The 26,952-nt window shown below is 37.6% G+C and overlaps 1 protein-coding gene across 1 annotated transcript in view; it reads left to right on the top strand.

Moving 5' to 3' along the window:
- The first annotated feature begins 689 nt into the window (after positions 1-689).
- Positions 690-26,952, top strand: part of LOC118625197 (sulfotransferase 1E1-like) — a 107,000-nt gene continuing 80,737 nt past the window's right edge. Inside the window, exon 1 of the mRNA XM_036253835.1 lies at positions 690-811. Coding sequence (XP_036109728.1) covers positions 690-811 — 122 coding nt within the window. The remainder of the gene's footprint in view (positions 812-26,952) is intronic.

Raw genomic sequence — 26,952 nt, 5'->3', positions numbered from 1 at the left:
TCTCTCTTTCTCTCGAACAAAAAAAAAAAAAAAAAAAAAAGGTATTCTAAATCTTGCCAACCCCCAGACAAATAAGAATTAAAAATCTTTTTTTTAAAAAATGGCAGTTTTCTGTCAAGTCTGGATCCCTGGGTTTGAGCTGGTAGCAAAGCCCCTTTATGAGGCAATCAAAGGACTTGATGCTGAGACATAGAATAAAACCAGGGCTTAAAGCAAACCTTCAAGGCCCTGAAATTGTCCTTAACTGAGGTCCCAACCTTGGGCCTCCTTGACCTGAAAAAACTGTTTATTGTATGTGTAGCAGAAAAACAAGAGATTGCCTTCGGAATCCTATCCCCAAAGGTAGGCAAGCGTCCCTACGCCAGTGCTTTACTTCTGAAAACAATTAGACTCTGTGGCAACTGGATGGCTGAGCTTCCTACAGGCAGTAGTGGGAACTGCTTTGTTAATGGAAGAAGCCACTGAGCTGACCCTAGGCCAACTGTTAGACGTCCAAACTCGGCATCAGGTTCAAACTGTCCTTAAGCCAAAGGTACATTTCACTGGCTAAGGGGAGAAATACTTACTAAATACCAGGACCTTCTCTTAGCTTCTCCTGAGCTCAAGCATACCAAACCCTAAACCCCTTTACCCTAATTTCTGAAGTGGGTCCTGAGAACTGAGATATGTTGCATTCCTGTGTTGCTACCATGGAACAGCTCTTCTCCAGGAAACCTGGTTTTGACATAGCCTTTGACAATCCCAATGCAGAGCAGTTCACCCGTGAAAGCAGTTCTGTTGTTCAGAGAAGAGGAGGGCAGACTATGCAATCGTGAGTCTCCAGGAGATTTTTCTGTGATAAGAACCTACATCAGTTTGAGGTCTCCCTTGACCTTCCTGGGCACCACCTGGCATCCAAGATACCAAAATTCTGCTACCCTGATGCTGTTTTGGGGGGACATATTGATTTTATACTTTTTATTAAGAAAAAAAAAACAGCAAGAAACTCTGACCCTCTTTCCTTTCCAGCCCAAGATATTCAGACAGAAACCAGCTTCAGGAAAAATATCTTAAGATTCTGTTTTGGCCTAATTTCAATTAAGTATGGTAAACGAGAGGGCTTCAGGCAGGTGATTGTTAGCTAGAGAACCCCTGTGTCCCTTTGTTTTTGAGTCACCTAGCAAGGACTTTTCTGCCAAGTCACCTAGTATGGATTTTCAGCACTTCCTCATCTACCTGTAAATCACCCATTCTCACTTCTGAAATCTATTATCCTGTTTCTCCACCTTTTCTCCTTTGTCCAAAATGTCTTATATATCCAATGCTGCTTCACTGTCTTTGCAATTTTAATGAATTTATCATGTCTATGTGAATTTTTTATCAGCATTTATTAACCTTTGATTTTCACATGTTAATCTTTCTCTATTAATTTTTTTATTGGCCCAGCCAGAAGAACTTAGAAGGTGGGAGAAAAAATATTAATATTTTTTAGTTTTCACAATACCCAATGTTGGCATTTTTATGCTTATGTGAATTTCCCATGCCCGTGTATTAAAACTTTTATTTTCTCTGATTAATTCGATTAACCCAGCTAGAAAAACTTAGAAGGTGGGAGGAAAAAAGTATTAATATTTTTTTAGCCTCCATAATTCACTCACTTATCTTACTCAGATCTCAGTTCAAATGCTACCTCCTTGAAAAGAACTTTCTTGGCCACCATATTCATTTTATTTATTTATTATTTCTTTTTTCTTTATTGATGTTTAGAGAAAAAGAGGAAGAGAGAGGAAGAGAGAAACATTGATGAGAGAGAACATCGATTGGCCGCCTCCTGCATGCCCCGCACTGGTGATCGGGTCCACAGTCTAGGCATGTGTTCTGACTGGGAATTAAACTGGTGACCTATTGATGCATGGGTTGACACTCAACCACTGAGCCACACTAGCCATTGGCCACCATATTTAAAACAAACTACTCCCACTCTATCATCCTGCTTTAGTTTTAGAAATTAATGATATTTGGCATGCTAGATGTTTCACTTATTTATTCTGTATATTGTCTGCCTAATAAAAGGGCTAGTAACAGTTTAAAGGGTAAAGGTAAAAGCTTGCAAAAGGTGGAAACTGTGAAAAACATGTTGCTTGCATGACCTTTGCTCAGCCTTTTGTGGCGTATGGATAAGGATTATCTGGATTATCCACAAGGCAATGGATAACCCAGCAGATGCCAGACGAGATACCAGACAAGTCCAAATGCAAAGTGGACAATGGGCCAGGCAGAGTACATCAGCAGGAACTGCTGGAAGCTAAAAGTAGAGTATATAACCTACACCCTGACTGTTATTCAGGGCTGAACCCTTTTTGGCTCAGTCCGCCTATACTCAGGCACATGCAATAAAGCCATTTTGCTCTACATTGGCCTTGTGTTGTGGATATGATCTCCCACTGGCTCAGACGTTTTACCTAACATATTGTGAAGATTTAGGCTTGTTCTTATCTTCTATTGTATTGTGGATTCTAAGCTCTAAATAGATAAGTGTGAAATGAATAAAGTAATAACAGTATCTTTCAATCTGAGTTCTAAAAATTATTAAATTTAAAAAAAAAAAAGGGAAACAGTCAGCTTCAACCTTGCCACCGTGTAAAAAAAAGTGACCACCTACTAAAATTGGCAAGCTCAGGGGAGGCCTGCATGGTGGCCTTACAAACTCAGAGACCTAAAGTAACCACATAGGATCATCTGAAATTAAAACCTTCTAACTAAAAGCAAATCATGGCAGGTAGTCACGTCATAGGCTAGTATTATTCTTGATAATAGTCCATCTTTATCCTAACTGAACCTGTCTATTGTCTTTTTGCACAATAAAATACCTTTAGAATGGCAGGGTAATTTCCTTTTTCCATTACCCTCAGCTGGGGACCACAGAGCCCTCATTATTATTGTTATCCTATAAATTGCCAGCTTTTAACTATACTATTCCCTGCAGTATAAAATAAGTATGTGTCTATTTGTTTTACTTTTTATTCAGTCACAGAGATTTCCTAGTTTTACTATCCTCGGTCTATCACCAATGAATTTTATGTTACCCTCTTATGTCTTTTTGATTCTGATGTATAAAATAAGTGGTAAAACTGCCATTTTCCAGAGTCTTTTCTCAATCCATTGACATTTTGCATTCAGGCAGTTGTTGTCAGTTTGGCTAAAATAAACTCACAAAAGTTCTCTAGCCCAGCCGGTGTGGCTCAGTGGTTGAGCATCGACCTATACACCAAGAAGTCACCAGTTCGATTCCTGGTCAAGGCACATGCCCAGGTTGTGGGCCAAAACCCCAGTGAGGGGCATGCAGGAGGTGGCCAATCAATGTTCTCTCTCATCGATGTTTCTATCTCTCCCTCTCCTTTCCTTTCTCTCTAAAATCACTTTTAAAAACGTTCTCTACAGGTTTGGAAGTTTCTTTTGCTGACATTTGGAGTATTGTGGCAGTATTCCAAGGAAATTTTCCCAGGACCACCTTGCAGACTCAAAATCATGCTAGGTACTATCAGGAGCCCATATACCCCACTGGCTTCTCATTTTGCATCAGGTAAAATTTGGTGAGTTTCCCTTGGAATGTCAGACCTCTCTGTTTTCAAGTAAGAAGCCCTGGCTTTTTTTCAACTGTTTTTGTTTTTGTTTTGTTTTTTTTAATTCTCGATGTGGAGCTAAAGGGTAAGGGTTGAGATAACTCAGGCTAAGACAGAACAGGAGGAAAAAAATGTATGCTGGTTTTTAACTTTGGCTTTTCAATTGGAATTGCTATCTGAGAGTATGAACAGAACATTGAACTAGATAAATGAGAGCCCGAACTTCTTCAGCTCCAAAGATAAAGGGCATATCCTCTTTTTACTTGAATCTCAGGTAGTCTTAGGAGACTACATATCTTTGTGGAGGTGTCAGAGGGTATACCTTAGATGTGCAGGAACTCCATAGGAAATTCCAACTCAATTGTAATTAAATAATTGACTCATCCAGGGACACACATGAAGGTTGGTTACCTATCGCTCCCTGTTCTTACAGCTGTACTAGACAGCCAGGGCAAGAAACTGAGACACGAAAAAGGGTTTGAAATTACCCAGGAGGTGACAACCCTTTTAAGCTCAACTCATAAGCAGCAAACTTCAATCCACAACACAATATTCCTAGAAATTTTGTTCAGACTCTGAAGATCTCAAAATAAAACTAAAATTAATATGGGAAATTGTACCTATAAGAAGTTAATAAGAAACTCTAGAGACTGTGTCTGAAATAAGGAAGGATTCTAAAGCTACTAAAGGCCAACACCACATTTTTCGCTCTTCTACAGCTCCTGTACTGTATCCTGTGCATTCTGAGCTTCCTTGTCCAGACGTTCCTCCTCTCCCTTCTTCCTTCTTTTTCTTTCTTTTTGTGTTTATTTATTTTCTTTCCTCTCCAATTTTTATTAATTTATTTTTGTTACAGATGTTTCTTCTTTTTCCCCCCAGGCACCCTCCTCCCCATGCCGCCCCACCCCCCACACCCCTCGAACATTGTTGTCTATGTCCATTGGTTATGCATACATGCATATAAGTTCTTCGGTTCATCTCATCCATTGCCCCCGCCCCCCTACTCTGAGGTTTGTCAGTCTGAACCATAATCCATTCGATGTCTCTGAGTCTATTTCATTCATCAGGCCACATTGTTCATTATATTCCACAAATAAGTGAGGTCATGTGGTATTTCTCTTTCTCTGATTGACTTATTTCACATAGCATAATACTTTCGAGGTCCCTCCATGTTGTCCCAAAGGATAAGAGATCTTTTTTTCTTACAGCTGCACAGTATTCCATTGTGTATATGTACCACTGCTTATTTGTCCACTCATCTATTGATGGACACTTGGGCTGTAAATAGAACTGCTATGAATGTAAGGATACATATATTCTTTCTGATTGGTGTTACAGGTTTCTTAGGATATATTCATAGAAGTGGGATCACTGGATCAAATTACAATTCAATTTATAATTTTTTAAGGAAACACCATACTGATTTCCATAGTGGCTGTATCACTCTGCATTCCCACCAGCAGTGTACTAGAGTCCCCTTTTCTCCACAACCTCGACAACAATTGTTGTTTGATGATTTGTAAATGGCAGCCATTCTGGCAGCTGTGAGGTGATACCTGACCATTGTTCTAATTTACACTTTTCTGATGATTAGTGATGTTGAGCATTTCTTCATATGTCTCTTGGCCCTTTGTATGTCCTGTTTGGAGAGGTGTCTATTTAGGTCCTCTACCCATTTTTTAATTGGGTTCATTGTCTTCCTTTTGTTGAGTTGTATGAGTACTCTATATATTTTGGAAATTAGCCCCTTATCTGATGTATCACTGGCGATTAAGCTCTCCCATACAGTGGGTTCCCTTTTCATTTTGATGGTTGTTTCTTTTGCTATGCAGAAGCTTTAGAGTTTGATGTAGTCCCATATGTTCCTTTTTTCCTTTGTTGATGTTGCCTTAGGTGATGTATCAGTGAAAATTCAGCTGCGTATGATGTCTGAAATTTTGTTGCTTACATTTTCTTCTAGGATTTTTATGGATTCACAAGTCACATTTAAGTCTATCTATTTTGAGTTTATTCTTGTGTGTGATGTAAGTTAATGGTCTAGTTTCTTTTTTTTTTTTTTTACATGTAGTTGTCCAATTTTCCCAACACCATTTATTAAAGAGGTTGTCTTTACTCCATTGTATACTCTTGCCACCTTTGTCAAATATTAATTGAGCATAATGTTTTGGGTCAATTTCTGGGTTCTTTGTTCTATTCCATTGATCTATATGCCTGTTCTTGTGCCAGTACCAGGCTGTTTTGATTACAGTAGCTTTGTAGTATAACCCGATGTCTGGTATTGTGATCCCACCTACTTTGTCCTTTTTTATTTTTAAGATTGCTGTGGCTATTTGGGGGTCTTTTTTGGTTCCATATGAACTTTTGAAGTATATGTTATAGTTCTGTGAAATATGTTTTTGGTATTTTGATGGGGATTCCATTGAATCTATAGATTGCTTTGGGTAATATGGACATTTTAATGATGTTAATTTTTCCAATCCATGAACAAGGTAAGTGCTTCCACTTTGTTATATCTTCCTCTATTTCCTTTTTCAATGTGCTGTAGTTTTCTACAAATAGGTCCTTACATCTTTGGTTAAGTTTATTCTTAGGTATCTTAATTTTTTTGCTGCAATGGTAAATGGGATTGCTTTTTTAGTTTCTCTTTCTGTGAGTTTATTATTGGTATATAAGAATGCTGTCGATTTTTTTTTTTTTAATCTTCACTGGAGGACATTTGTCCATTTTTTGTTCAGACAGAGTGGGAGAGAGAGAGAGGAAGAGAGAGAGAGAGAAACATCGATGCAAAAGAGACACATTCAGTGGCTGCCTCCCTCACGGTCCTGACCCAACCAGGGCTGGGGACAAACTGCAACCGAGGTACGTACCCTTTGCCGGAACCAAACCTGGGTCTCTCTAGACTGCAGGCTGATGCTCTAACCGCTGAGCCAAACAGACCAGGACACCGTCAATTTTTTTATGTTAATTTTGTATCCTACTACCTTGCCAAATTTGTTTATTAAATCTAGCAGATTTTTAATGGTGTCTGTAGGGTTTTCTGTATATACTATCATGTCATCTGCAAATAATGACAGTTTCACTTCCTCCTTTCCAATTTGAATCCCTTTTATTTTTTCTTCATGTCTGATTGCTGTGGCTAAGATTTCCAGTACTTTGTTAAATAAAAGTGGTGAAATTGGGCATCCCTAAATTGTTCCTGTTCTTAAGGGAAATGCTTTTGGTTTTTGCCCATTGAGTATGATGTTAGCTGTAGGTTTTTCACGCATGGCCTTTATTATGTTGAGATATGATCTCTCTATTTCCACATTGCTGAGCGTTTTTATTAGAAATGGGTGCTGGATTTTTTTGAACGCTTTTTCAGAATCTATTGATACGATCATATAGTTTTTATCTTTAATTTTGTTTATATGGTGTATCATATTTATTGATTTGCGAATAGTGTACCAGCCTTGCATCTCTGGGATGAATCCCACTTTCATGGTGAGTAATATTTCTAATGTATTGTTGAATCCAATTCGCTAATATTTTGTTTAGGATTTTGGCATCTATGTTCATGAGGAATATTGGCCTGTAGTTTTCTTTCTTTGTAGTGTCTTTTTCTGGTTTTGGAATTAGAGTTATGTTGGCCTCATAAAACGAGTTTGGAAGTCTTCCTTCTTCTTGAATTTTTTGAAATAGTTTGAGGAGAATGGGTGTTAGTTCTTCTTTGAATGTTTGGTAAAACTCCACCATGAAGCAAGGCCTGGGCTTTTGTTTGCTGGGAGAGTCTTGATTACATCTTCAATTTTCTTAGTTGTTATTGGTCTGTTCAAGTTTTCTATCTCTTCCCGGTCCAGTTTTGGGAGACTGTGTGTTTCTAGAAATTTGTCCATTTTACCTAGATTGTCTAATTTGTTGCCATATAATTGTTCATAGTACGTATTTGTTAACGATCCTTTGTATTTCCGCGGTGTCAGTTGTTACTTCTCCTCTTTCATTTCTATATTTGTGTTTTTGTGTTCTCTCTATTTCTTTCTTGGTGAGTCTAGCTAAGGGTCTATCAATCATGTTTATCTTTCAAAGAACCAACTCTTTGTTTCATTGATCCTTTGAATTGTTTTTTTGGATTCTATGTCATTTATTTCTTCTCTGATCTTTACTATTTCCTTCCTTCTACTTGCTCTAGGGTTTTCTTTTTGTTTGCTTTCTAATTCTTTAAGTTGTGAGGTTAGATAGTCAATTAGAAATTTTTCTTGTTTCTTCACATCGGCCTGTAGTGCTATGAACTTCCCTCTCAGAAGTACTTTTGCTGCATCCCATAGATGTTGTGTTGTTGTGTGTTCATTTTCATTAGTTTCCATGAAGTTTTTAGTTTCTTCCTTGATCTTCTCAGTAACCCATTCATTGTTTAATAAGATTCTATTTAGCCTTCATGTGTTAAAATGTCTTTGCATGTTCTTGTTGCAATAGATTTCTAGTTTCATGCCATTGTGATCTGAGAAGATGCTTATATGATTTCAATCTTCTTGAACTTGTAGAGACTTAGTTTGTGCCTTAACATGTGGCCTATCTTTGAGAATGTCCCATGTGCACTTGAGAAGAATGTGAATTCTGCAGTGTTGGTGTGTAATTCTCTGTAGATATCTATTAAATCTATTTGATCTAGTGCTTCATTTAGAGTCTCTGTTTCCTTGTTAATTTTTGTCTAGAGGATCTATCCAGTGATGTCAGCGGGGTGTTGAAGTCCCCTGCTATGATTGTATTGCTATCGATTATTCCTTTGAAGTCCTCCAGAAGATTTTAAATATATTTTGGTACTCCTATATTGGGTGCATATATGTTTACCAAGGTTATATCTTCCTGTTGGATAGATCCTTTCAATATTATGTAGTGGCCTTCTTTGTCTCTAGTTATGGCCTTCATTTTGAATTCTATTTTATCAGATATGAGTATTGCTATCCCAGCTTTTTTTTTCTTTCTGTTTGCTTGGAAGATTTTTTTATATCCTTTTACTTTCAACCTATGTGAGTTTTTGTTGTGAGGTGGGTGTCCTGTAAACAACATATATATGAGTCATGCTTTCTTATCCAATCAGCTATTGTGTGTCTTTTGATCGGAGCATTTATTCCATTTATGTTTTATGTTATTATTGATATGTAGTTATTTATTGCTATTTTGGTTTATTGTGGTTATATTTTTCTTTCTATTTCTACTAATTACAGCAGTCCTTTTAACATTTCTTGCAGTGCTGCTTTGGTGCTAATGTATTCCCTTAGCCTTTTTTTGTCTGGGAAGTTCTTTATTTGACCTTCTATTTTGAATGATAGCCTTGCTGGGTAGAGTAGTCTTGGATTCAGATCCTTGTTTTTCATGACCTTGATTACTTAATGCATTTTCTTCTGTTGAGAAGTCAGATAATAGCTTTATGAGGGTTCCCTTGTAGGTAACCTGTTACATATCTCTTGCTGCCTTTAGGATTCTCTCTTTGTCTTTAGTTGTTGGCATTTTAATTACTATGTATCTGGGTGTGGGCCTGTTTGGGTTCTCCTTACTTGGGGCTCTCTGTGCTTTTAAATTTGAATGCCTTCTTTCTTAACCAAGTTAGGAAAGTGTTCTGTCACTATTTCTTTAAATATATTCTCTAACCCTTGCTTATTATCTTCTTTTTCTGGAAACCCTATGATGTGAATGTTACTACATTTCCAGTTGTCCCACAATTCTCTTAAGCTGTCTTCCTGTTTTTTCATTGTTTTATCCTTTTGGTTTTCTGATTGGTTGATTTTCTTCTTCCCTGTCTTCTAATTCACTGATCTGGTTCTCAGCTTCCTCTACTCTGCTAGTTATTCCTTCCAATGTGTTCTTTATTTCTGCTATGTCATTTTTCATTTCTTCTTGGTTTTTCATTTCCACTTGGTTGGTTTTCAATGTTTCTGTATCTTTACTCATGGTATTTATGTCTTGATTCGTGCTCTTGAGCTTCCTCAAGATCACAGCTCTGAACTCTACCTCTGATAACTTGCTTAACTGCATTTCATTATCTCATCTTCAGTAGAGTTTTCTTGTTTTTTTTCATTTGGGATTTGTTCCTTTGTTTCCCCATTTTGGCTATCTCAGTGGGTTTTGGAGCCTGCCAAATTTTTGCTGTGGGTGTTGGTGTTCTGCTGTTTGTGGCTCCCTCTACTGGGTTTGGATGAGTGTGGGAGGACCCACGTTCAATACCACTGTCAAGACTTACTTTCCTGGGTAGATTTGCAAGCCCAGGAAAGGTTCAGTTATCCTTGATCTTTTTGCCTGGGGGTTATTAGTCTCAGATACTTGATGAGCCTCGGGTTGTAGCCCTCATTTGAATGAAAAACTCCCTCAGATGTTCAGTGTAAGATGGTTTCCAGAGGTTGGGGCAGATGCTGGTTGTTAATAATCCTCAATTTGCATTTCTCTGGCCCAGCTGGGTGGGGTTAAATTTTTGATGGAGGGGCTGCCACCTCTCCCCAGAGCCCTGGGAATGAGTAAGATGGCCACCGTCCTGTGTGGCTGCAACTCAGCAAAAACTCTGAGTGCCCTCCAAATCCTGAGTGTCTCCACAGATTTCTAGTGCAATCTGCCCTCCCTCTGCCAGAGCCCAAGGTGAGTAGCTGTAGCTAATTTAATGCTGTGTCCTGGCCCTCTACCCTGTGGAGCTGGCTTGGGATTTTAACCCTGAGAGAACTGCTCACAGCTTAAACAGCTGTTGTCTGCGGGCTCCCAGCCCACCCTCTTGTGCCTTTGCAGACCTACCAGGCTCGATTCAGTGTCCTTGTTTCCTGTCCCTGGATATATGATCCTCTCCAGCTGCTTTTCTGTTGCTTTTTTCTGATGATTTTTCTTTATTTTTGTTGTAATTATAGTTTGTTCCTGGAAGTTGGTCTGTGTAGCTTCTATTCACTCTGCTGCCATTTTGGAATGGCTGCTTACTTCTACTTCTATCTCCTCTATATCTCCTCACTACCACTTCCTACTGACCAAGAGAAAAATGAGGATAGAAATTCAGACAAAGATAATCCAGGAATTTTAGCAGTTCTCATCAGGGAAAGCCCAGTCTCAGGCAGAAAGAAACCAGCAATTGTTTACATTCCCTGGACTAGAATAGAATTAAGGAATCTACCTAAAAGAATTCCCTGACTTTCTCTGGGACCCTGATGGGTTCATAGAGAAATTTAATTTAATTATTACAACATGGTCCTGGCTATTTGGACCTATTGCAATTAATATACCCACTAGTTTCTGGAAGAAAAACAACAGAATTACTAAATAAAGTTCTCTGGAAAACTCTTATAGAGGAGTCTGTTCTTATTGTAGAAAGCCAGGTCACCTTAAGAAAGATTATAGAAAACTGAAATAGGTTTTAGAAAGAGAAAAGTTACAGAAGCAAACATAAGGTTGCTCCAAGGACTATGAGAGGACATTTTCTCTTCTCCTTACTATTAATTTAGGAGAAATTAAAATGACCATAAAAGGGGAAATTACTAAGGCCCTTGTAGATACTGGGGCTACTTTATCTATTTTTAACCATGTTTAACTAAGTTGCCTTCTTGGTCAGAGTAAAGCATCTGTACAAATGATAGGGATATCTAACCAACCAATGTCTGTTTTTAAATCAGAATCTGTTTCCATCCAACTTGTAATATTACAAGGAAATATAAATTTTTGCTAATCAAATCTGCCTCAATTCACCTGAAAGGGTGAGATTTTCTTGAAAACCAATAACACATATACTTTCTCTAGAAGGGTGAAATGTATTTAGAACTAAGTAAATTGGATACTGAACAAATTTGGAAAATAATGATTTTAAAAGAAGCTTCACAAGAGGAAATTGATATTGAGACTAAACATTTGTTACAGGATATTCCAATACAACTTCAGGCCTTTTCAAGTCACCAATATCCTTTATGCACAAACTGGAATTGAGTCCAATATATAAGATTATTTTTATAAAGGGGCTTAATTCCATGAACAAGTCCCTGTAATTCTGCTATCGTTCCAGAAAAACAAACAAATAAGAGAAAGGATAAAGATTTGTACAGACTTTCATAGCTATAAATATTCAGTAGTTTTAAATCCACATAACCTATTAGCAGCTATTTCTGTGGACTATCAGTATTTTTCAATAATAAATATATGTGTGCTTTTTCTTAGCATTTCTGTAAAAAAAGAGAGAGAGCGCAAGAGAGAGAGAAACAGAAATCCATTTTTGCTTTTACTTAGGAAGATTACAAATTTACTTGGACAGTAATTCCTCAGGGATATACAGAGAGTCCCACCTATTTGTCTTGGATACTAAAAACTGATTTGAATGGTGTTGAATATTGTAGATAGTTCACTCTAATTTAATTCTTTACTTTTATGCTCTATGGCATATTAGAGTCCCAACAATTTACCTATTGCAACAGCTAGCCATAAAGGGACATAAACTGTCAAAGGAAAAGCTTCGATTCTGTTTACCTCAGGTAAAAATACCTTGTTTATCTAATATCTAAAGATGGGCTACTAATTAACCCTGAGAGACTCAGAAGCATAAAGTACTTTTCTTTTCTAAAAACAAAATAACCCAGCTAGAAATTTTCTGGTTCTGATAGGACACTGTCACAACTGGATTCCACAAATTTTTATTAGTGGCCCAGCCTCTATACGTCTTATTAAAATCAAATTGACCCCAGCCGGTGAGGCTCAGTGGTGATCATCGACCTATGCACCAAGAGGTCTCCAGTTTGATTCCCGATCAGGGCACATGCCCAGATTGTGGGCCAAATCCCCAGTTGGTGATTTGCAGCCAGTTAATGTTCTCTCTCATCAATGTTTCCATCTCTCTCCCTCTCCCTCTCCCTTCTCCTCTCTCTAAAATCAATAAAGAAAAAAAAAATTATTTTAATCAAAATGACCTGATCTAATTCAGTGGAACCCAGAGGAGAAAAAAGATGTATAATCTCTAAAAAATTAGCTACAGCTCCCTCTCTAAAACATCTTAATTATAAACTTTCTAACATAAAAATATAGGAAATACTTTAGAGCTCAAAAACATTGAAATTATCATAGACCTAGAGGACATTATAGTCAGCCATTAGAATCAGTAGCCAAAGGGCTCCTTCTCTGTAGGACAGCCATCTCTGCTATAGATATGTTATGCAAGCAAACAATAAAGATAGTTATGGACTCTCCTTTATTTATGTTCCTCATTCTGTTAAATCTCCACTGAATTATCATCACACTCAACACTTCTGTCAGTCAACTGGTTCTTGCTTTCTACACCTAATATTACTCAATGTATTAGTTTTAACCCAGCAACTTTGCTACCTTTTTTGCACAATAAATACATCCATGATTGCAATTTGCTTACTGATCACCATCTAGTTCCTAAGAATAATGTACAGAAAATTCCTAGTAATAATGCTGACTTAATTTTGTTTACAGATAGTTCTTTGAAAGATAAACAGGGACATTACCAAGCTGGATATGCATTAACTTCCATGGTGGACATAATTGAAGGTTTTTATTTACCTGAATATGTTCTGCCCAATAAGCTGAATTAATTGTTCTAACTTAGGCTTGTTTATTGGCCAAAGATCAAATAGTCAATATATGCACTAATAGCTATGCTATTGGTGTAACTCACAACTCTAAAATGTTGTAGAGGCTTCTCAACTTTCTCAGGGAAGCCCATTAAGAATAGAAAATGGGTTGAAGAATTATTAGATGTCATACAGAAATTGAAACAATTGGTAGTTATCAAAATTCCAGAACATTCTAAAACTGCCACCATGAAAGCAACAGGAAGTCATTCAGCTGATGCTTCAGCTAGGCAGGCAGCATTAATTATCTAGACCTGAGAATGCTTCTTACTTCCTATTGAATCATACAGACTTTCTTTTATAGTTTCAATGGACAGCTGCAGAACAATAGAAGAGGATAACAAAAAAGGAGAGACTTTGATCCAGACAAAAAGATATGTTCCCAATCAGAAACCAATTTTAGTTATAGGGACTCAATTACCTATATTTTAACATGTACTTGAGCTAACATATTGAGGTCCTAAAAAAACGATTTCATAGAGTAAATAATATTACTGGAAAACGTATCCTACTTTAGCTCATGAAGTGTGTAGCAGATGTTCTATTTGTCTAAATATAACACTGGAAAATTATCCCAAGAGTCCTGAGAACATTTCTCACTTTCTTTAGATCCATTTGAGGTATGGCGATTTGATTTTATCCCAATGCCACTATCTTAAGAATACAAATATGTGTTAGTTATGATTTGTATGTTTTCTGTTTCTGTTTTACTGGGTTAAGGCATTACCTTGCAGGAGAGCAACAGACTAAATGGTAGGTAAATTGTTATTTTAAAAAATTAATTTCTGCTCAGCCACTGGCATAGTGGTTGAGCATTGACCCATGCACCAAGAAGCCACTGGTTCGATTCGTGGTCCGGGCACAAGGCCAGGTTGTGGGCCTGATCCGCAGTGGGGGGCATACAGGAGGTGGCTAATCAATGTTCTTTCTCATCAGTGTTTCTATCTCTCTCTTCTTCTTCCTTCCTCTCTCTCTCTCTCTGTCTCTCTCTCTCTCAAATCAATAAAGGAAAAAAATTAATTCCCAATCAGGTAATGTCATCCAAGTTATAGTGACTGAGGGAACTTCACTGGGCAAATAATGCAACTGACTTGTAATATTTGGCCTGTTCTATGGTACTTTTATTGGGCCTCTCACCTTAGTACTCTGAATTGGTAGAATATACAAATGGTACAATTAAAACTCAAGTAGGTAAGTTTTCAGAATCTTTTAATTTCCCTTGACTAAAAGCTATTTTTTATAGTAGTCCTCAACTTAAAATCTAGTTCTTTTGGTAAACACATAGCTTTTTTTTTTTTATTAAATAGTCACTGCTCATCCTCTGCATGTAGATGAAAGGACATATAAATCAACCTTGTAGAAAAAGATATTCCACATTATTATCAGGAACTTATAAACAAACTTATAGAAACTGATATATTAGTAATATTCATTCTTGTGACATTGTCTGTTGGAAAAGAGGTTAATTGAAGACTCTCTCCAACATTGTTAGAATGGACTTTATCAAATGTCTTACTGCCTTACTGCAAATGGACCTCTGCCCCTGTCTCTGACATTTGCCTCTACCTACAGTGTATATCAAAGACTTCTTGAGGATAAAAAACTGCCAACATCAGAGACAGACAGCTACCCTATGACATCAACAAAGCCTATAAACCTAAAAAGTGATGTTAAACTTTATTTGATTGTCTTTACCTGTCTGCTAATAATATTAATCATAATAACAATTATACATGTTCTTCAGACCTTTTTCAAGCATTGTTTGAATAGCGCTACTGTTAATAATTGCTGAAGGCATATAAGAAAACATTTGTATTGTCAATAATACGCTTTTAATGGTTTAGTTTTGGAAATTTAGAAGGAATGCCTTTGCAAAGAAAGGAAAGGAATGTGTGTTTTAAGAAAAAGTTAAAATAAGTAGTTAAAAGTAAGTGGTTATTTCTGGATGAGTAAAAAGAGAAGCTAAGAAGAATAAAAACATATGGGAATGTGCTTACCTCCTAACCCAACAAGGACTGCTAACTATATTAATTCAGATAGAAGTTCAAGTGGTTATAAAATTATGGCCCTTTTTAACTGCTTCAGAGGCTCAGGACATTTACTTATGAAACTCTTATTTTCCTCCTGGCCTCTGAAATATTTAGATGGTAATTGTAATTTACAACATTGTGTTCTTTTTTTTTTTTTTTTATCCTCACCCGAGGACATTTTTGTTCAGGTAGAGTGGGAGGGAGAGAGAGGAACAGAGAGAGAGAAAGAAACATCGACGTGAAAGGATCACATCGAGTGGCTGCCACCCGCACGACCGACCAGGGCCGGGGACAAACTGCAACCGAGGTACGTGCCCTTAGCGGGAACCAAACCCGGGTCTCTCTGGACCGCAGGCCGACGCTCTAACTGCTGAGCCAAACCGGCCAGGGCCAACATTGTGTTCTTACAGCCTTGTCTTTGAATAAACTTATAGTTATAGCTTCCAATTGTACAATTAGTGGAAATCAGATTAATAATAAATGACACTTCAGTGCTTCCAAAGGGAGGTAGATGGACCATAGTAAGTGGGAACTCATCTCATGGTCAGATTATGAAAACTGAAGAGATGTATGGTGTGACCTAAAGCTATAAGCAAATTGTTAAGGTTTTGTTTAGGCTAGTGACTCAGGCTTGTGAAAGAATTCACAACGAGAAAAGAGAGAAAAGGGAGCAAGCAATTTTTATTTGTCTTTCCCCAAAGATAGAGAAGGGCAGAGTGCCAGGTGGCACTGGGCCAACCAGAAAGAGTGAGTTGGTCTTTAATTGGGGGCTTTGGGGAGTAAAGGGCAGATATCCTAGGGGGATTCTTATCATATCTTCTTTATAAAATATGCTTGAGAAAAAGTAGGGACGGAATGTGGGCCATCAGTGAGTTGGTCATCAGTGAGTCACAGTCATGTGTCCAGTGCTCTGATAATCAAGTTGTTAATCTTTCCATGACGTCATGTAGTCTCACTTGTCCTCAGATTAAGAGAATGGATAACATTCCAGAGGCAAACTCCTGAGGCAGACACCTTCCAGCCAGGTCAAAGTGGGCTTTTCCTCAATCAGAACAAAGCAATTATGACCAACATTGTAAACATTGATGAACACTTTTCTGACTATGGCTAGTGTCCCACTATAATTAGTTGTCTTACTCTTCTAATATTTTTTATGAATTCTAATATTCTTTCCTGCCCCTGTCAGTTGTAGAAAGGCTCTTTGAAGTTGTAGACACCAGCAATCTCAGTGTTTAATTACCAGGTACTTCTCATAAATTGTGGAAAAATTATAATAAAAGAGGAAAGTCCTGTCTTCTGTCTTTACACAAATGTTATACTAGATGCAAAACACAGAGAAGTGAGACAGACGGCAAAACCTGAATCATGATAGCTTATAGGTCACAAATGACTCAGAGTGTTTCTCTTAATGAAGGCCCATAAGACCTTACTGCCCCCCTATTACCTGCTTTTCACTTTTCAGAAACATTCGGTGTTGACTTTCATCCAAGGTTAAGGTCTTGCCTCATCCCCAGTGGTCCATTGTTCAGCAAGACAAATGCTGACACCAAGACTTCCTAGAAAGGAGACTTCCTAGTACCATGAGACCACATTATCCAACCAAAAGTTTGGTCATCAGTGCATCCTTTGGATTGATTTATGACCAAAATTGGGAAGTGTGGACAAAAAAGAGTCCACATGCCCAGCCGGTGTGGCTCAGTGGTTGAATGTCGACCTATGCACCAAGAGGTTGCCGGTTCAATTCCCGGTCAGGGCACAAGCTCAGGTTGTGGGCCCAATCCCCAGTAAAGGGCATGCAGAAGGCGGCCAATCGATGTTCTCTCTCATCAATGTTTCTATCTCTCTCTCTCCTTCTCCCTTCCTTACTCTCTAAAATCAATAAAGAAAAAAAAAGTATGCTCCACATACTAAACCTGACAAGCTCAGGGGAGACCTGCACAGCACAGATTACAAATTCAGAGACCTAAAGTAAACACATAGAATAATCTGAAATTAAAATTTTCTAGCTAAATGCAAGTCATGGCAAGTAGTCTTGTCCTAGCCCAGTATTTTTCTTGATAAAGGTCAATTTTGACCTCAACTGAGCTTGTCTATTGTCTTTTGGCATCTACAACAACATACCTTTGGAATGTCTGAATAATTACCTTTTTACAGATCTCTTAGGGCACAATCTTCCACCACAGCTGGAGACCACAGAGTCTCTCATTGTTATTGTTAATATGTTAATTATTAACTGTTCACTATCCTATACCCACCTATGTAAAAGAAGTATGTGTCTATTTGTTTTACTTTAAAATATATATCTATATTTTTCTTCTTATTGATTTGAGAGAGAGAGGAAGATAGAAACATTGATGAGAAAGAACATCAACTGGCTGCCTCCTGCATGCCCTCTACTGGGGATTGAGCCTGAAACCTGAGTGTGTGCCCTGATCAAGAATTGAACCGGTGACATCTTGCTGCATGGGTTGATGCCCAACCACTGAGCCACACTGGCAGGGTGTTTATTTTACTTGTTATCCAATCATATAGATTCCCCTCCCCACTCCTGCTTTGCTTTCTCTTGCCTCCTTTATTTATCACCAGTGAATTTTATGTAACCTCTTTGCATCTTCCCCTTTGATTCTATTGTATGAAATAAGTGGTAAAACTGCCACTTTCCAGATCATTTGCTCAATCTGTTACGGAAAAGACTCAGAACACCAGAGGAAGCGAAAGAGGTTCCTTTATTTACACATGCAGACCCAGGGGAGGCAGTCTCCAAATTCTGGGCCCCCGAGCTGCAGGGCGTGCCTAGCTTTATAGCAGGCTGGGCCGACATTCTTTAGATGCAAGAGCAGTAAGCAGTTTACAGAAGCAGGAAGCAAAAAGTCTGGTTATCTCTAGGAGGCAAAAGGGTGTAGTTATCTCCTGGGAACTTGCTTTTTCTAAAATGTCAGTTTACTTCTTCTATCAAATCCACTGAGATTTTGCTTCCAGGCTTTTGTAAATTTGGCTCAAATAAACTCAGAAAAATTCTCTACAGGTTTGGATGTTTCTTACATCGAAAGCACAAATATTAGTCTGAATGGAATTGAATATTGGTGCTATGGCATGTTTTTACTACCTGCATTTGTTCATATTATCTGAACATAAACACACAATTTTTAGAGTAGAAATCAGAGGTATTGTTAACTACAATGATAACCTTACTAGCTCCCCTTTGTTCTTTAGCCTTGCCTTTCTCCTGAAGCAACGTGATAAGAGCCAGATGGACAAACCTGCAAGTGGTTTTGCACAACGGGCGAGGAACCACAAAATGTAAACTTGGGAGTTTATTTTCCTGTTGCCCTCCTCTGGTCCTGAGAAAGAAAGAGAAGCCTAATCACCCTAAACAAATTATAACTGAGAAATAATAAAAGAGGGGATTTCAGGATTCTTTTATTTTGGAATACAAAGGATTTCTGCGGGGTAGAGGGGTGGATTAAGGAGGGTATAGGCCAAATGACTCCAGCTTTGCAAACCCAGGAAAAATTTTTGCATTCCTGATTTTATTCCCCTTTAAAATGTAAACACACACTTCCAAGGGAGAGTACATTTCAATCCAGTCATCTTTTAACTTTCAAGCCTTGTTTGTTAACCTAGATTGCAGATTTATTTGTTCAGAAAGCCTTACCCATATAAAAATATTTTCTCTACAGTCCTGTCATCCTAATCATTTGTCTATGCTCTTTGTTTCTACTAAATATCTATATTCTTTCTTTTCTACAAGTTGTTTTTGATTTTCCAAATAATAAACACACATACACACAATTCTATATTATCACATTGTATATATTTAAACCATTAGGTACAGTAGTCACTATTTGTTGCTAGTCTGTTTCACATAATTTTTTGAAATTCTTTTAGATCAATTTGCAAACATTTGTTTGCATGTATACTAAGATACATATACATATGTTAAGAAATATATATATAGCCTGGCTGGAATGGCTCAGGTAGCTGAGCTTTGTCCTGTGCAGCAAAAGGTTGACAGTTTGATTCCCAATCAGGACACATCCCTGGGTTACAGGTTCAATCCCCAACTGAGGCATGTATGGAAGGCAACTAACTGATGGATATTTCTCTCTCACATCAATGTTTCTTCTCTCCCTCTCTTACTCTATGTCCTCAGATGAGGATTAAAAACAAAACAAAACAAAAAGAAACATATGTTTTTTGTAAATTTCTGAATTAAGTGATCACACTATGAATCCCCCCTCAGTTTTTGTCACTCAAAAATATCCCAGAGATAAACTTTTTTCAATATATGCACATCATTATTTTCTAGTACTAAGTAGATGTCATGTGTCTGCTCTTCTTTCTAATTAGAATGTTACTTATCACCTTCTTTGCCATTTGAGAAATCTGAGTTGTCCTTTAAAACTTAGCTCAAATATTGTCTTTTTCTAATAGTCTTTTGTTACCATTCAGGCCATTTAACTTCTGCTCTAATGGCCTGTGAGACTGGAAGGAAAAGGAATAACTACAGGATTAAAGAAAGTGAACTGTGCATAGGGTTTGCCCCCTTGGCGGAGCATTAATAAATTAAAGCACAAAGTCCAGTGGAAAATGCATGTACTTGTGGTGAGTATATTTATGGAAGAAAAAAAATTATTTAATTTTTTTTTTTTATTTTTAAATGTTTTTTTTTTTTTTTTTTAAATTAATTTTTAGGAGAAAAGGAAGGGAGTGGTAGAGATAGAAACATTGATGACAGAGAAACATTGATTGGCTGCCTTCTGCATGCCCCCTACTAGGGATTAAGCCCACAACCTGAACATGTGCCCTGACTAGGAATCAAATCAGTGATCTCCTGGTGCATGGGACAGTGCTCAATCCACTGAACCATGCTGGATGGGCAGGGAGAGAAACATGTTAGTGGAAATCTCTGATAGTGGTGATATTTGTAAATTATTGGGCTACCACACAGGCCTCCTCTGAGCTTATCAGGTTTAGTATGTGGCCCCTTTTGTCCACAGGTTCAAGAACTAGTGGAGATGACGTAGTAAATAAAATACATTTTCTCTGAAACTTATCAATGGAGAGAGTGAAGACATTCTTCTTCTTCTCTGTAGTTTCTTTGTACTTTATCATCATGTTTAATGACACTTCTGGTAGTGTTATTATAGTGTGAATTTCTTGAAAGTAAGATTTACCTCTGATCAAACAATGTGTGTACAATGACTAACTTAATGTCTGGTACTTAGTTGATGCTAAGGAATTATTTCTTGAATTAGTTTTTAAATAACTATTTGAATTGCATCGAAAAATGAGACTACAATTTATTCATACACACACAATTTAAGAAGACCAAAGAAAATGAACAAGACTACTTTAAACTTTCTGATGAATTTCATATTTATTGCATTCCACATGTTAATCTGACAAACTCAGGGAAGGCCTGTGTAACAGCCTTGCAAACAAAGACATAAAGTAACTCCAAAAGATGGGTTGGAATTTAAACATTTTAACTAAAAGCAGTTTATAGTAGGTAGTCATGTCCTAGGTTGGCATCTACCCTGACAAAGGTCCATTTTCACCATAATTGAGCCTATTGCGTTTCCCTTTTTTGCATCTAAAATAACATGCCTTTGGAATGTGGGGTAACTTTCTTTTTTCCAGACCCCTCACAGCACAACCTATGCATCAGGGCAGAAACCACAAATCCCCTCATTGTTATTATCATCATGTTAATTTTTTTATTTTGAATTTTTTTTTAAATTGATTTTTAAAAAAGAGATAGGAAGAGAGAGAGAGAGAGAGAGAGAGAGAGAAAGAGAGAAACATTAATGTGAGAAACATCAGTTGGCTGCCTCTGCCTCATGCACACCCCCTACTGGAAATCCAGCCCACAACTCAGGCATGTGCCCTGAACTAGAATCAAACTGGGACCTGTCAGTCCATGGAATAACACTCAATCCATTGAGCCACAATGGACTATCATGTTAATTGTTGACTGTTAACTATCCTGGACTCACTTATGTAGAGAAGGATATGTCAATCATTTTACTTTTTATCCATTCCCAGAGATTTTCCCATTTTGCTTTCTCCCACCTCCCTAATCTATCACCAATGAATTTTATGTAACCCACTTGGTCTTCTCTTTTGATTGTAATGTATAAATTAAGGTACACAACTGCCATTCTATTGAGGTTTTGCTTTCCAGCATTTGTTGACAGTTTGGCTCAAATAAACTTACAAAATCTTCACAGGTTTGAATGTTTCTTACATTGACAAGCCAGAAATCCAAACATGAAATAATGTTGCCTTGTCAAGCTAGCAGAACATATTGATATGTGGCACGAGAGTGCAGCATGATCCTGTACGACCAATGACAAGGATCCTTTCCTTGACCAAACTTTAGTCAGGTTCCTCTGAGGCATCTGCCTGAATTGACCTGATCTTGGCCTTTTTCTCAGGGCTTGTAGAGTCTAGTTTTGGCAAGAATCCTGTTAAATTATTTTAGCTGGAATCTTCCATGCTCAATATCTGATCACTCTCAGTATATGACCAAATCCCTCATGCCCTATCATCCCCCAGATTGTTATAGAATAGTAAGAAGCTAGGAAAATTCCAGGGCAATGGGGAATAGGGAAACTAAGACAGATGGTTAAACAGCAGTTTGCAACCACCTAGTAAATCCTATGTTCCCTAAACCAAGGACATTTAAGAGTAAATGGTTGGCACTTCTCCCCCACCAGAGTGTAAACAGCTTAAATCACCCTACTCAGGGAGACAAACAGCAAAAATCCAATTAATGCCATTTGACAACCACACCCAAGGACAGACAAACTAAGATAATAAATCTCATTTTGGTACATCAGCATAAAGCTGATGAAATTTCTATTGATCCTCCCCTAAGACCTCTAAACACCCAGCCTTTATAACCACTGAAAACAAAGGTCCCAGGGTGCTCTCCCTCCAGGAAACATGCCCATACCATTTCCTTTCCCCTCTCCTTCTCCATCGGCATGTATCTTCTAAACTCCAAGGGACTCTACAAGACTTGCAACCAGGGGAGCAATGGGCAGTAGCAGCCTGACCTAGGCTAACCCCTTAACCTGTCTCCAAGGTTCCCTTTCCTCTGACTTCCCAGTGAACCAAAGCAGCCAACTTAGTCTCTTCTGTTGCATTTTCAGTGTGCTTCCTTGTTTCACTGTCCTAAATATATTTTTGCTGCAGTCAATATTTCTCGCTTGCTTTGCTACACTTTGTCTCCTGATTGATATCTTTCCTTCAAGAAAACAAGAACTGAGTTCTCATCATCTCACCGGTAACAAGATACTATCTAATTACCCTGGTTGACCGTCAGCAAGAATCTTATTAGGTCAGTTTAGCAAAGAATTGCACTCTACCCTCTTAATAATAGTTCATCCATTGACTCCACATTTCTCCACCTCCGATCTGTTCCTTAGCTATAAACCACCATCTTTCCTTGCTGTATTAGGAGCTGAACCCAGGCTTTTTCCTCTATAGCCAAACCTCATTGTAGTAATTCCTATTCCCATTGCAATAGTTCTGAACAAAGTCAGGCTTACTTGCCATCTTTAACAAGTCTCATAAATAACTTTTTCTTTAACACTAGCATAGTGCCTCAGAAACTTCTGGGGTTGATCATATGGCACAAACTCTTCAACAGTAAATTATTATAGTTCTTTATAAAGACATGCATTATATGGATTAAAAATCAAATAATGAAAATATATAGTTTTATTCTCAAAGAGCTGATATTTATATAATTAATAGGTGGCCTTTTCTTTTGCTATTGACTTTGCATATGTTTTATTCAAATTCTTTCAGATAGTGAGATTTAAACAAGAGCCTAAATACAAAAAGTTTGAAAGGAAAATAAAAGTTTATTTACTTATTAATATACCCTTTTTCTATAATGACTTTGAAAATGTATATATCACAAAAGAATAAAAATTAATTGAGTGATTATTTCTAGAAAGTGTAAAAGACTTCTGCTTTTTACTTAATCTATTACAATATTTTTGGTTTGTATTTTTTTGTTTTGTTTTGTTTTTGTTTTTTGTATAGTTGTGGTTGGCAGAGCGAGGACCATGGGCCAGGTACAAAAGGTCACCAGGGAGAAAAGCCCCAGATGCTTAGCACTGAGCAGAACTGGGAAAACTAGGACCTTACCTGAAGGGCAACATTTCCTCCCCTAGCATATCATTGGTCACACGGTTAAGACCCCCCCGACCTTTTCTCCCTAGAGATGACATGTAGGTCTCAGTTGTATTTCAGCTCCAGGTCCAGAAAAGCAGTAAAACCAGACAAGTGATGCCACAGCTGACCTCAGCATCAGCTGCATTGACTCATGATACCCTGCTCTGGCACCAACCAATCAGTGGAGACCAGGGCCCTGAAAAAACTCACCTCAAAAGTTGATGAATTGAGATCCTCTTTTGGGATCTCCCCTGAGATCTCAAACCTTAAAAGCTTCTAGGACAAAGGATGAAGTGTGCTCCCCCTCCCCCCAGCCCCAGAGCACTCCTGTACCTCCTCTTCCTCCCCCCTCCCCTTTCCCCCAAGGCACATTATCTTCTGAATCCATTCCTTCTACTGCTCACTTCTTCAACCTCTGTGACTTACTAAATATGTTTTCTCTTATATTTTGAGCCTTAGCTCTGAATTCTTTCTTAGCCAGAGCTCAAGTACCAAGGTTGCTGAATCAAGGTCCAATCTGACCCCACTGGTCTAATACCTGGTGTTGCTCTTGCTGCCACCAACACAATGACTATGTGTGCCTTTTTAAATTAAAATAAAAATATGGGGAAAATACTTATGATGTTTGGTGTCAACTTATTTGCTTAAGTTAAAATTGGCCTGATCATGAAGAAGTTAAGAGATGAATGGTAAAAAGAGAAATTCTGGTGACTGCATAGTAACCATGATCTTGTCTGAAAATGAAAATCTCACTCTGAAATGCAACTATAGTGTAAAAACTTGCAATTAATCATGGAACCACTGGTAGAAGAGATAAAGAAACACAACAAAGAAACAGGAATAGCAAGAACAACAATAACAGCAACAAAAATAAACTACCCCTGCTCATATTGCTGAAATCATTTAAGACATATGAAAAAATTATGAAACCTATAGAAGAGTAATTTTACATAGTATAAAGGAAACTCATACATTCAATAATTCTTCCTTAGTTAACAAAACAAAAATAATAACAATACAATGTTTGCTTCATATTTTATTAGACAAGTTGAATCTAAAGAAGGTCATATAGAAAAGTCAACAAAAATAGCATGCTTAAAAGCTCCTGTGAGGTGGTTCCTTCTCCAGCTCTCATTGGGTTCTACCACCCTTTCTTTCTGTCCCTTTAGGCCAAGAGGTTATAGCATTCTACTAAAGCACATGTCTGGGTGCCTAATTATAACTCGTTATCACTTAATTTTGCCTGAGTATTTAAAAATAATATCTTCATTAAATTATCTTCAGTCAAACCCACTTGAGTAGAATTATATTCTTGCCGGGCAACAATCCAATTTTTTAGTGATTATAAATTGACTTTTGCAATGAGATAGTTTTCAACTGAGGGTTGTTTGTGTTGATGAAATGAAGATGGATGAGGACAAATCAAGCTATTGAAAGAATATTTTAATATAGTGATAGAGATTTTCATTTAAAGTAATTATTAAGGTAGCACATGATATGCCAATGCTGGTTTTATCAATAAAATGCATTCCTTTAATATATGCATGGATTATACATATAGTCTCTCCTTTACATTTAATCTATTCTGATTCAACATTCAATTTTACATTCTAAAAGCAGAAAGACAATAAATAAATAAATAAGTGTAGGTTACATAAATATATAGCTTTTACATTCTAAAAACAGAAAGACAATAAATAAATGAAAAAATTTATTACATAATTATACTGCTTCTGAAACTACACACAATGTTCCAGTGAGGGTACTTTTGGATCCTGAGGACAGGATCCATAAGGGTATAGCCTTCAGAAAGGTACTGAAGACCAAAGAGAAAAGCTCCCAGGAAATTATCTTTTTCTCACATCTGTCCTTTCCCCTCTCATTGCGTAGCTGCCCCTGCTCCTCAAGTCACAGAGCAAATGGAATTTGGGTACTCTTTTGCCCTAATTGACTTGCATGTTCAAGAGAACAACCTCAAATGACCTAGAACCTACAGGTTTATATTTTCACTGATAATCTGATTAGTCCTACCTGTGAAAATGTCTACTTCCTCCTTGACCATCTGTGGCCAAAGGAAAAGGATGACCTATATATGATTAACTGTCAAGGTTTGAATCCTGTAGAGTTCAGAACATTGTTCCGGAAACATACCCTAACAGAGGTTTCTTACTTCCAGATGTTGTGATAATCTTTTTCAATATATACTATTCTAGAAACCCTATGTAAATAAGTAATTATGTGAACCCTACTAATAGATAAAGCCCCAAAATGTGAAAAGTAATATATACAGAGCCATTTCAATATAGTCGGAGCTGCCATCCCAGAGGAACTGCCTTGCGTGTCTTACTCCTCAAATTTTTGGAATATTTGAACTGAGCAAAATAGTCTTAGGACTGGGTCAAACCAACATTGTATTCCAAACAACTGTTAAACTAACAAAAGAGCAGGGGTAGGGGTTTCGAACAGGCCTCCGCTCCCCAGTATGTACTTCTTTGGCACATGGATTATTTTTAGCTGAAGGCAATTAAAACCCTGTGGGCTCAAGAGAAACTTTTTTTGTTGTTGTTGTTTTTGTTTTTTTTAGTGGTACGTGCCCCTAGCGGGAACTGAACCCAGGACTCTCTGGTCCGCAGGCTGACGCTCAACCGCTGAGCCAAACTGGCCAGGGCTCAAGAGAAACTTTTACTTTTCCCTTAAAATATTTATATTGGGGCCTTGACCATAATAAGAGTTATCATCAGAGATACCTTTTTATGACCTATTTAGAGGGCAGGGCAAACTTCCAATCACTGACTACCTGTTCTGCATATGGTACAGCAAATAATCTTCTTTCCCTCTGAAGTCCTAAGGTGCCTTATCTCATCCTTAACTCAGAATGTCATACATACCTCATTTTTACCTTTCTGTCTTTGAGTCTCTCAGGTATAGGGGTTTTCATATGTGCATATGTAATTATATTTGGTTATTTTCTTTTGTTAATCTGTCTCATGTTGATTTAATTTTTAGATTGGTGAAAGAACCTGGAACAGAGAAAAAATTTTTCTCCCACACATAGACATTCTGACAAAGATACAGTCATCCCTCGCCACTTCGCGCTTTGACTTTCCCGGCTTCATTCTATAGGGTTTTTTCTAGTGTAGTGTAGTGTAGTCTAGTGTACACTACAGTGTAGTGCAGTATAGTGTAGTACAGTATAGTATTTGGAAAAACTGCGGTAGAGTGAAGCTGCGAACGTGGAGGCGCGAAGTGGCGAGGTACATGAATAAAGAATATACTTCGTGGAAATTCATGTATCGCAGTGGAGTCTGGAACTGACTAACCGCGATAAATGAGGGCCAACTGTATTCTTTAGAATTAATACTAGCATATATCGCTAAAGAATTAATAGCTTATTTGTACCTATAGAAATTACTTCCTTGGCTAATTAACAATATGAATACCTTTTTTTCTATTCATGTAATTATTTCCCTCCTTTCCTCACAAAAACCCCTTGTTTTAACCAGCGGTTTAATCACAGGTTCTCAACCTGTGGGTCGCGACCCCTTT

This window comes from Molossus molossus, unplaced genomic scaffold, assembly GCF_014108415.1.
Source record: "Molossus molossus isolate mMolMol1 unplaced genomic scaffold, mMolMol1.p scaffold_m16_p_1, whole genome shotgun sequence".
In the NCBI taxonomy this organism is placed as follows: Eukaryota; Metazoa; Chordata; class Mammalia; order Chiroptera; family Molossidae; genus Molossus; species Molossus molossus.
The sequence above is the reverse complement of the archived record's forward strand: the minus strand, read 5'-3'. Positions and strand labels throughout refer to the sequence as shown.